At 38.6% G+C, this 12,061-nt stretch overlaps 1 protein-coding gene across 3 annotated transcripts in view; it reads left to right on the top strand.

Moving 5' to 3' along the window:
- LOC109004816 overlaps positions 1-9,709 on the top strand; it is a 66,520-nt gene extending 56,811 nt beyond the window's left edge. For all 3 annotated transcript variants that reach the window (XM_035686898.1, XM_035686897.1, XM_035686902.1), the window contains exons 14-23: positions 1,779-1,887; positions 1,976-2,241; positions 2,354-2,478; positions 2,830-3,064; positions 3,479-3,667; positions 3,774-4,060; positions 5,165-5,366; positions 5,459-5,698; positions 8,628-8,713; positions 9,191-9,709. In XM_035686898.1, coding sequence (XP_035542791.1) covers positions 1,779-1,887; positions 1,976-2,241; positions 2,354-2,478; positions 2,830-3,064; positions 3,479-3,667; positions 3,774-4,060; positions 5,165-5,366; positions 5,459-5,698; positions 8,628-8,713; positions 9,191-9,350 — 1,899 coding nt within the window. In that variant the 3' untranslated portion in view covers positions 9,351-9,709. The remainder of the gene's footprint in view (positions 1-1,778; positions 1,888-1,975; positions 2,242-2,353; positions 2,479-2,829; positions 3,065-3,478; positions 3,668-3,773; positions 4,061-5,164; positions 5,367-5,458; positions 5,699-8,627; positions 8,714-9,190) is intronic.
- The last annotated feature ends 2,352 nt before the right edge of the window (positions 9,710-12,061 follow it).

Raw genomic sequence — 12,061 nt, 5'->3', positions numbered from 1 at the left:
TTTTAGTAGATCGATCATGTGATCCACCACCTTCATTGTTTCCTACTTTTAAAATTGCTAAAAAAAGACAAAAAGAAAGATATACCCATCTGTCACCACCATCCATACACCACTTGGGAGTACGATTTCTTGATCCACCTAAAGCTCTTCCTCAAAGACCCCTTCATCTTGCCCTCCACATAATAGATCTTGTATCCAGCAATCCTCTTCTTCCTCTGCAATTCTGGGTCATCGAAGCTCCATCTTTTAGAAATAGACCCAAGTCAGCTTTTCTCTTTCTTAATCTCCACTTTCTTTCCTATCTCATTCAGCTATGCAGATGAACCGGCATAATTAACACAAAAAGTCAGAACCTATGAGCGCCTCCACTAGCCCCCTTGGCGTCGGCAAGAGTTGCTTTGAGAACATCAGGATGTGCAAACTCGCCTGGAGATCCAATGGCAATCTGAGAAGGAATAAGGCGGTGACAAACGGAGGGGAAGGAATAAGTGATGATGAACGGAGGGGAATAGAGGCGATAGGAAACGGAGGTGACAACGAATGGAGGTGATGATGATGACGAAGAGAAGTGGGGAGGGCTAGCCGGCTAGGGTTTGATCTGCAAGCTTAAGGTTAAAATGCATCACTGCCAGGTTGCTTGAGTTGAAACCAACATTTAGTGGGTTCTACCCAAAAGTTAGTTCAAACTGATTTTAACAGGTGAATCGGGTTTGGTCTCTCAGACAGACCGGGTCTACGGTTTTTCTGCATAGGCCTGGGGTGGGTGTAGGCGGTTAGGAACTTTGTACTTTTTAACTGAGCTCTTTTGGGGAAATGGCTATGGCAATATGCTTATGAAGGAGAGCCTTTGGAGGGTGCTTGTGGACACAAAGTATGGTAGGTTGGGTGGCAGTTGGTGTGCTCTTGAAGTAAATGGGTCTTTCAGGGTTGAGCTTTGGAAGTTAGAAGGAGCTGGGGGAGTTTTTTTTCATCTTACTAAATTTGTGGTGGGTGATGGGTCCAAGATCTACTTTTGGCATGATGTGTTTGTTGTGTGGGGGTCAATCAATGAAAGACGCATGTCGGAGTTATCTTGGATCACACGTTTTAAGGATGGTTTTGTGGTGAATCACTATCACCATAGCCTACTTTACCTTGACCTTGTGTTTCTGCAGCATTTTGATTCTTACTCTTCCATGTCACATGATAACACGCAATGATGGTATATCTTGATTTATACCTCTAACTCTTGTCGCCACAAATCTAATCTGCACTACAGTGTTTACTACTACATAATGTGTCTTGGCAGTCCAAAATGCTGTGCACCATTTTGGAGAATTCCTTGTGTTCAAAAAAATCCATTGAGTTGACCCCACTGCAAACTCAAACTTAGTTGCAGCCTTATTGACAGAATCATGCACCTAGGGTTCATTTTTTTCTGTGAAAATACCATTGTTTACATCCAAGGCCTGTTTCTTAGTTTTGTTGTAGGTTCTTAAAAGATTCCTAGAATGCGGGCTGCTACTTATGTTTATACCAAATGGCAGTTACTATGTAATGATCTTGTCTGTTTCAAATACTTGAAAACACTTGGATTTTTGTGTATACAGATGTGCATGTAAGACATCCATTCCCATTTGTTAGTGTCATTGGGTAATTATAAATGTTCACTTCTTACTCCTTATATGATGTTTCAATATGGCCTTTGAGTGTACATCATGTTTATTATTGTTATTATGCATTTGAACATTGTGAGCTAGTCTTGGTATGTTAAAGGAATTTTGGACAATGTCATATAGGAATGCCCTATTGGAACTTACAAAGATGTTGAGGGCTCTGATGAACATCTTTGCACGCCATGTTCTATTGAACTTCTTCCCAATCGTGCTAATTTCATATACGTGCGAGGTAATATTTATATGTATGATTCTACTCTAAACTCTCTCTCTTATGTTTCTTTGAGCTTATATCTCACTTGTGGGTTCACTTTCTTCAGGAGGAGTTAGTCAGCCATCTTGTCCGTATAAATGCCTTTCTGACAAATATAGGATGCCAAGTTGCTACACGCCTTTTGAGGAGCTCATATATACTTTTGGGGGGCTCTGGCCTTTTGCACTTGCGTTGTCATGCATATTGGTCCTTCTAGCTTTTCTCTTAAATACTTTGAGAATAAAAGTGGTTGGATCAAGAACTTATCATCGGGAAAATACAATTGAACACCAGAGTCATAGCCATTTTCCGTACCTTCTTTCTTTATCAGAGGTACATTGGTGATTATAACAAGCATTCCTTCCTTTTTATCGGAGAGGAAAAAGCTTTCCTTCGTTTCAGCTTATGTATTTTATGAGCCTGATCATATACCACTTAAACCTAGGTGCGGGGAACAAGAGCCGAGGAAACTCAAAGCCATGTTCACAGAATGTATTTCATGGGTCCCAATACTTTTAGAGAACCATGGCATCTTCCTTACTCTCCTCCCAATGCAATTATTGAAATTGTGTAAGACAACCTCTCAACTTCTAAGGGATTATGATGGCCTAATCTACTTTTAATTTCATATTGTGATGTTTCAGAATATTTATTCCTGATAATCTCCAACTTCTTGGTACGTACTATATGAGTCGAACTGTTATTTTGGTGATATCGACACCAAAAGAAACTATTTTCTTTATGCATTACCGTATTGGAGTAGTTTTCATCCTGATATACACTTAGTGACAGCATTTTATTGAACATCCATACGAAATATAACGTCCATAAGATTACATTGCACTTGTAAATCTGCACCAACTTGTTACATCTCATGTCTCACAAATTTATCTATCATGTGCAACGCTTCTTGGCCTGCAGATATGAAGATGCTTTTAACAGATTTATTGATGAGATTAACTCTGTTGCTGCATATGATTGGTGGGAAGGGTCAGTTCACATCATACTTTCAATTCTTGCATATCCTTGCGCCTGGTCTTGGAAGCAGTGGCGAAGGAGAAATAAAATTCATCGCCTTCAGGAATATGTCAAGTCTGAATATGACCACTCGTGTCTGCGCTCATGCAGATCCCGAGCTCTGTACAAGGGGATGAAGGTTTGACTTTTCATGTAGAGCCATTTTTTTGTATAATTCACTCGGATATTCCAAAATCATATCAGGGGATCTGATATTAACTAAGAACTACAACAATACTACTGGTATGTTAGTGTTCACAACCCCGGCTCATAACCTCATTTCTGTCTGTAAGCTCTGCTGGTTCACGTAGTGTATTGAGTTTTAGCGTTGAAATGCTGGGAGTTTCTTCCTTGAATGATTTTTAGCAAGTTATCTCCGTCCCTCTGACCTGGAATGTCGGAAATGAGATGCGGGCATTTCTACTACTACTCGCTGCTTTATTAAGAAAATAGCATTTAGAAATCCCTTAAAGCATTCATTTCCTTTCAGATTTGAATGTTCTACCAGTTCATTTACTTTATCATGTCTTTTTAAGCATGGACATTGATACAGGTTGGGGCAACACCAGACTTGATGGTGGCATATATTGATTTTTTTCTTGGTGGCGACGAGAAGCGTTTGGACATGGTGTCAATTATACAGAAGAGATTCCCTATGTGTATAATTTTTGGTGGTGGTGGAAGTTATATGTCACCTTACAATCTTCACAGTGATACATTGTTGACAAATCTTCTTGGCCAGGTCTCTTGGTTGTTTATGATCTTTTAATGTAGCTTCAAAACACTTCTTTCTCTTGTAATTATGTTGGTAGCTCTAAATACAAAGACAAATGTACTTTTTTAAACAGCATGTCCCAGCAACTGTTTGGACTCGTTTGGTGGCTGGTTTGAATGCTCAGTTAAGGACAGTGAGGCATGGATCCATCCGCTCTGCACTTATTCCGGTTATTAACTGGATAAATAGCCATGCAAACTCACAACTGGACTTCCATGGGGTTAAAATTGAGCTGGGATGGTTCCAAGCAACAGCTTCGGGTTACTATCAGCTGGGTGTTTTGGTAGCTGTCGGTGATTATTCTATCCACAATTTGCACCCACCGGATTTGTTGGGCAGAAGTGCTGATGAATCTCCAAGGTGAATTTAAATTGTAGTGCCTACAAAATTGCTGAACCACAGTGTTTTCTATTTCTTACAAATCCTGCAGTGCCAATTCTATTCATTTCATGACTAATATGACATAAGCCGTTAATCTTCTATTTAAATTTTATAGTGCCATATGTTAGATGGATGTAGATTTAAATTTTATACTGCCATATGGCATAAGCCGTCAATCTTCTTTCCCGGATGAAGTGTACTTCGACCTTCTGTACTATGCCATGCATGTAGCCGGATAAGGATCCCTTATACATATGGTATTCTACCACGTAGGACTCTTACATCCCAACCATTGCTCTCAAATCAAAGGACAGATTTTAACACATTAGCATCCATTAATTATGTCAACCTAACATTTATCATCTTAGTACTTACCATATTTAACATATTTGAAAATGATAAATGTTGATGTTGTAAATCCCAAAAATTTAGTTTGAAAGGAAAATATTAGGATTTCTTCTAAATCTATTTGGTAAAATACCCAAAAACATTCTAGAGGATCTTAACAATTGTGTACCCTACCTTTGAAACAAATTAATTTTTTATTTTTTATTTTCCTGAGGATGGAAAAGCTGATAAATATGATCTGTCATTCTGATGGACAAATGAGGAAAAAAGAGAGAGAAAAGAAGAAATGAAATAAGCTGCACTCTGCAAAGCGAAATTATTAACAAGTGTTGTCTGGATAATGCTATAAATTAGTCTAATTGTCATGATTTGGATACTAGTTTCATCACTAGTTACCTGCGTAGCACAAGATTTTGCAGAATGGTTCAGGATCTAGTTGGTCCACCCTTGCATGTCGGAATAGGGCACTTCCATTGGTCTACAGCAATAGTATCCTTAGACATAGGCCTTTAACTGGAACATGTGGTTTGGGTAAATGATAATCAGACTTCTAACTTAATTATTATCTTATGCAGTTAGGATATGTAAAAATTTAGCTCTCATTCTAGACCCTAGAGAATGTGATGGCGATTATCATAGGACATAGTTGCTGATTATTTAGTCTTGTTCATATCGTTGTTGGTCAAAAAAAATCTATAGTTGACTTGTTTGGTCATTTATTGGTTAATATTTCAGGCAAAAGGTTGCATGCCCAAGAAAAAGTCTTAAGCAGCAAACTTGGGCATGTACAAGCCATGCATTATCTCTCAAAACAGTCACTGGGGGAATTAATGGAGGACTTGTAAATGATACTACATTGAAATTTCTGGATTATAAGAGGGACTTTGCCTTTCCCCTTCATCTCTTACTGCACAATTCAAGACCCGTTGGTCGTGAGGTACTCTAATGATGATTCATATATCGCCTTAACTGTTTGGTGAGTAATTATTTTATTGTTCATTATCTAATACTTTAATTTCTGGGTTCCAGGACAGCCTGCAGCTGCTGATCACTATCATGATTTTGGCAGATCTTTCTGTCACTCTACTTATGTTGCTTCAATTCTATTGGATTTCTCTTGGGGCTTTCCTTGCCGTGCTGCTCATTCTTCCCCTATCCCTACTTTCTCCCTTTCCAGCTGGCTTGAATGCCTTGTTCAGCAAAGAACCTAGAAGAGTTTCGCTTGCTCGTATCTATGCATTGTGGAATGCTACATCTCTATCGAATATTGTAAGTTATACCAAGTTTGCAGTACAATTCACAAAAAACTTACCAGTTACCTTTTCCTTTTCTTCTTTTGTAAGTGCTGGTCAGAAGCACTTAAGAATTTGGACAAATATGGAAAAATACTGACCACAAGCCATATTAGATGCCATTATGATGATATTCATAGGATTATTGCATCCTTAAGAAAACTACCTGTGTGAAAATTATTTCATCTTTTCCTACAATATTATTTTATGGAAGTAACTAACGTTGATATGACCTACTCATGCTTCTTACTGTAATTGCATAATGGTAGATGGTAAGTAGTATAACAATCTATAGTTGAGAAGTTCACAGACCAATACTCTCAGATTAAACAGTGACCATACGGAGAGAGTTCAAAATGGATGCGTAGATAAAGCTTCAAGATCCTTAAAAAATTTTACTGTTAGTTCTTTTTAAGAAGTTCCTCCAAACTGGGTTAGAGGAACACTGTATTAAATGGCCACGTGTTCTTTGAGCATATGAAAGGTACATGTCTTTCTAATAGGATTAATGGCGTTAGATTAATATAGAGAAATTTTTTTTTTTATGTTAAATGAGAATATGTTGACGGTGGACAAACAATATTAATTCCATTAAAAAATGAAAAATTCTATTCTCAGACCCCTTGTAACTGGACACACCACACACTCATGATCTGGACGGCCACGTTAGAGGTTTAAAAAAAATCTGGCTTGCTTCCTCCCCCTCAAGCCCATGTTCTCTCTCTACCAAAGTCTCTCTCTCTCTCTCTCTTCCCCCCCACCCCCCCCTCGCGCGGGGAAACTCACACTCTCTTTGAAGCTCAGGGATTCACACTCAAACTCTCTTTTGAAGCTCTGGGATTCAAATCTCATATTAACTAGGAAGATCAAAGGAGCCCTAGATCCTTAATGTATGAGTGTTTGGGCCAAATACTCTCCTTGAGTCTCTTTGGGCTTGTTATTGTACATTGTCCTAACCTAAATTGGTACTCTCCATTCGGTTAAAACAACCCTTGAGTTGGAGTACCTGATAAAAATGGAGCAGCAAAGTTGATTTGGCAAGTTTGACAGAAGGATGCAGGTTGGACTTTGAGGTGGAGTTGAGTTTAGGTTTGGGAGATTTGGGGAGGTTGGGATTGGATTTTGGAATGTGGGAGAGATTAGGTTAAGGAGATTGGTGGGTGTCAGGATTTAGGGCTCATTAATGAGATAGGAATTGTTTTTCCAAATAGATCCAGCAATTGTCAAATTAAAAACAAAATTCTGAACTTGATGACGCCATGTAGGCGGTGTGTGGCTTGAAACAGGGCCTTAGAATAGAAGAACACTAAAAATATATGCCTCTCATATGCTTAGAAAAAGATAATTCTACCTTACCCATGACTTATCTTGGTCTTCCATTAGGAGCTCCCTTTAAAGCAAAGCTGTTTGGGATGTTATTATAGAACAGGTTATATATGTCTACAGGCAGTAGCAACTCCTTGATCCAGAGCACATCATCCAACTCACCCACTTATTACATGTACCTTCCCACTACTGGTGGGAAGCTGCAACGCAATTTCCTATGTGCGGTTGGGGGGTTACGGGGGTGGAACATCATCCTCATCTTGTGAAGTGGACCAAGGTATATTTGCTGATGGAAGGTGGGTTAGGGATGAGATATAATTCTCTTCGATCGAGCTCTTTTTGGTAGGGGGACTTTTCCTGCTTTATTAGATTTGTTGTGGGTAACAAGTCCAAAATTCTATTTGCCATGATGGTGACCAATCATTGAAAAGCACTTTTACTGGGTTATTCAGAACCTTCCACTCAACAGATGTTTATGTGCCAGATCATTATAATCTCTTGCATGATTCTAGCCATTGGTGTGTCAATTTTGCTAGGGAGCCTAATGACTAGGAGGTGGATCTCTTCACATCGTTTTTTGACCTGTTGTATTCATTTCAAGGGGGACATAATGGCGAAGATAAAATGGTCTGGAGTCCACCTAGGAGCATTCAAAGGATAGTCTTTTGCAATGCTGTGTGTGTCCAGGATAGAAATCCTTTCCCTTGGAAACGTATTTGGAGTAACGACCCTCCTAGAGTGATTTGCTTCACTTAAACAGCGGCCTTGGGGAAGATTCTTACACTAGATAACATGAGGAATCAGCAAAATTACGGTGACATATCAGTTCAATATGTGCAAGAAGCATGGGGAAACAATGGATTGCTTTTTCTTGTATTTTGAAGTTGGCAGGGCTTTATGAAATGTGGATCTATTAACATGTTGGAAAGGGTAGTTTTGTCTCCACCCGTGCACACTAATGAGCACAACTTTGAAGATTGTGAAAAGTTGTTGGGAGTTCAAGACATCCTTTCAAAATACCCTCTTTCATTGGACAGTGGTCCAAAATCTGTGTAGATTTCCTTTCATAACACCCTCTGTTTCTGTTTCTCTAGATTTCCTAGCACTGTTTCGTTTCTATGGTTTGGTGGATTTCTTGTATTCTTCCTACGTATGACGGAAACAATCTTTTTGAATATTTATGAAATCATTATCTTATTAAAAAGTAAAGTTCCGTGGAAATTTGTTGTACTAAACCTACAAGCTGATTTATAGAACAAAACTATGCTGTGTAGAAAACTCGATTTTCCGTAACTTCTACTTGTTACTCTCGGACTTTTTAACAGTTTATAGTATTACCATTCTGGAAGGACTGGGCTGCAGCAAAAATGATAAATTGTGCTCAAAGCATCTCTGATGCATGTAAAAGAATTGGGCACTCGACCTATAGGCAACTACGTAGGGTTCTAGGCATGTTTCAAAAGGCTCATATGTTTGATGATCGATGTTCATCTGGTCGTATCAAGTATCTTTGCTACTAGGGTAATGTGCCTCTAAAAAAATCTTTTGCTATTGTAATGTGATTAGTTCTTTTTCTGCAGGTTGTGGCTTTTATCTGTGGCATATTCCATTATGGATTTTCCTCTTTCCAGCCGCTTGACAAGCCAAGTGCTAGGAACACTAGAAGGTGAGCCATTCAACTTAAAAAAAAAAAAAAATCCCTTCATATAACAACTTTTTTAGCAGATAGCTTAAACTTCTTGCTAAAAATCACAATCAGTATTTAGGATAGCGCCCCAGGCAGAAATAGCTTTCCAGTGACTTATATTATCAACAGAATCTCAACCTGTTTTCTTTCCAAGTATGAGGAGTAAAAACTTAACAAAACTCCTTTTACTAAGAATGAACTGTCCCTACCACCACCACCCACCCCCCCATAGCATTGGTCTTATGCTCCAAGGAAATCTTTAACTTGCCAGCTTGTATCTCACGTGGATCAAGCAGCCTCAATGTAAGCACATTGAATGGTCTTAAATGAATAGCCTACGTGCTTAGGCAGTTTAGCTTCCTTTCTTGGGTTTGTTTTATCTTAGTACCTTTTTCCCTCTTTGGTCAAATGTCTTAAATGCTCGTTTTGTCAACTGGCTTCTGTATTTGCTTATAGGGACGATGATAGATGGTGGCTTTTGCCAACCATCCTTGTGCTGTTCAAGTCAATACAAGCTCGTTTTGTCAACTGGCACATTGCAAATCTAGAAATCGAAGATTTGTCACTGTTTTGTCCAGATCCGGATGCTTTTTGGGCGTACGAGCCGAGTTCATGACTAATGAAAAAGAGTTATTGCATTGTGAGTATCAATCTCAGCCCCTCTCTCAAATGCTGAAGGTCAGGGATCCTCTGCTTGGGGGAAGTTACATCTACTTTGCTTTGTGAATATATTGATAGTCGTATGTAGGAAGGCATCAGACTATAGTTTCCAGTTTTGTCCATTGTAATTAATAGTATTCATAGCGACATTGAGTGCAGAATTTTTTTATTTTTTTATTTTTGAGTGATCATTAAGAGGTACTTATGTAAAGAAGGAGATAGAGGATAGATATCATTGTTCAGTTTTCACAGATTGCTCCATTTTCATATAATACTTTGTGTTAAAATTTTATCTGTCAAACACTTGTGGCCTCTCTCTCTCTCTGTAGTTTTTTGGTACGTCACTAACCGACCAGAGTTCATCTCCAATTCCATCCAAGCAATATAAAAACCACTTCCTGCAAACATTGAACGAGGTGCTTTTGGATATATAAGTTTTACGGGGCCTCATGAAAGGGGATCAGGAGAAGAAGAAATAAACATGGGATTTTGGGTTCTGAGGAAGACGAAGACAGAGGAGGGAAAGAAAGAAGCAAATATGGGATTTGGGAGCGTTGGGAAATCTTATCAGTAGTCAAAACAGTGCAGCTTAGTTAAGCCTTGAATGGCGTCACATTTGTAAGCCTTAAACGGCGCAGCTTTACTTTTATGATTAAACGATGTAGTTTTCATTTGTGTTAAACATTGCATTTTGACATTGAGGTACAGTAAGTGTAAGGGGTTATTTTAGTATTTTCATCTTGAATCAATTAGAGAGGTGATCACACCGGTACTAAACCCAGGGCAGGCAAAGGGGGAATCATTCTGAAATATGTTATGAACTTGTAAGACAAAATGGAGGAATTGGGTTGCCTTGAACCACCCATACGTATATGAATTACAATTTTATTTCTATCTGTTCTTTAATCTCTAATTTCCTCCATACTTCTTCACTTCCATTACTCTGATTGGAGAGTAGCATAGAAGGAGTTCAATGAGAGCTTTAACAAGTGGTATCCCAGAGCCAACGATCCAGATGGCTGAAGGCACTAGACCCAAACAACAGCAAGAAAACATGCACCGACAACTGGAGGCATAGTAAGGGACTACTCAGGATCTCAAAGACCACATGGAGCAACTGGCAGACATGATGCGCGCCTTGTTTGAAAATCAAACGCAAATGAGCTACCAGGGAAGCTTTCCCAGAACATCTTGAGGTATAGACCCTAGAAGAATAGTCACAATGGGGGTTAAGTTAGATTTTCCTCATTTTGTAGGAGATACCTGCTAGCAAACCAGTACTTTGAATTTCATCAAACTCAACCAACACATCGTTTATTAATGACATCCTACCATATGCAGGGAGAAGCACTTATCTGGCATCAGGATGCATGGGACAGTGGCCATTTTGACACGTGGGAGACCTTCACCCGAGCTCTGCAAGTTAGATTTGGTCCTACTGCTTACAACGATCCAATGGAAACTCTAACAAGGTTGAAGCAAACTAACACAATAGCAGTTTATAAGGCACAATTTGAGACTCTTAAACAAATTGAATGGACTTTCTTATGTGCCCAAACTCAACTGTTTCCTCAACGGGTTGAAAGATGAAATCCGCCTGCCAATGTGAATGTTAAACCCAATGAGTTTGAATGCAATGTTTGGATTAGCCAAAATCCAAGAAGAATACTTGGTCAGCACCAAGAACAGCTTCAAGGTAGGGGGAGACAAGGGAGAAATAAGTGGATGAAAAATAAAGAAGAAAAGGCTTCTACTACCACTGTGATGAGAAGTGGAACTCAACACACATATGCAAATCTCCCAAGATTTACTTACTGCATGGATGTGATGAATCAAGGCAAAAGAATGTTTGAAATTAATGATGAAATCCAATATAATGAGGAAGGAGTGGTGGTGGGATCTGGTGAAGTGGAACCTCAAATTTCTCTTAATGTTATAGCTAGAACTTCTAGCCCTACCATGAAGAGGTAGGTAGAATAGATTGGTGGAGAGCATGTGGTCATTTTGGTGGACTTGGGAAGCGCACATTGTAATACACAGCTCCTTCTTTTTACGTACACTTCTCTCTTCTGACGTATGTTTCGCCTTGATGACGTAAGCAAATCCTGAAGGCAGAGATTATGTGATCATCTGCCTTTCTCACTAGCAACTGTGAGCCGCATCATGCGTGTCGAACCATGATGGCGTGTCTCGAAAGATATCATGTGACTTCTAGGGCACGCCCAGTATTTTAAATATGCTGGAAATATTTATAAGGAGTATTTCCATCATTATTGAATTAAGATTTGATTTTAAATACGACAATCATAATATTATTGAAGAGCTCCAAAAATATTATAATTGCCGGAAATCATTTTAATATTATTATTAAAATGATTTCAATTATTTAAGATATTATGATATTTAAGTTATGTTGAGAACTTTTATTAAATAAATGGTTTAACCCTTTTAAATATGTTAAGTGAGACTTCATCATTCTATTAATGATGAAGAATACTATTTTATAAACTAAAGTTAGTTTAAAATAATATTTACCTTAATTCCTCTAAGTGCTTTTAATTAAGTTAATGTTTTACGCATCTTCAAATCAGTATTTCAATTCATCGTCGTTAGATCGTCGTGTAGACCCCCAAACGAAAGGACTGGGTTAAATACCCAGACCCTTTC

The sequence above is a fragment of the Juglans regia genome, chromosome 2 (assembly GCF_001411555.2).
Source record: "Juglans regia cultivar Chandler chromosome 2, Walnut 2.0, whole genome shotgun sequence".
NCBI classification, from domain to species: domain Eukaryota; kingdom Viridiplantae; phylum Streptophyta; class Magnoliopsida; order Fagales; family Juglandaceae; genus Juglans; species Juglans regia.
This window is presented reverse-complemented; position numbering and strand designations above follow the sequence as displayed.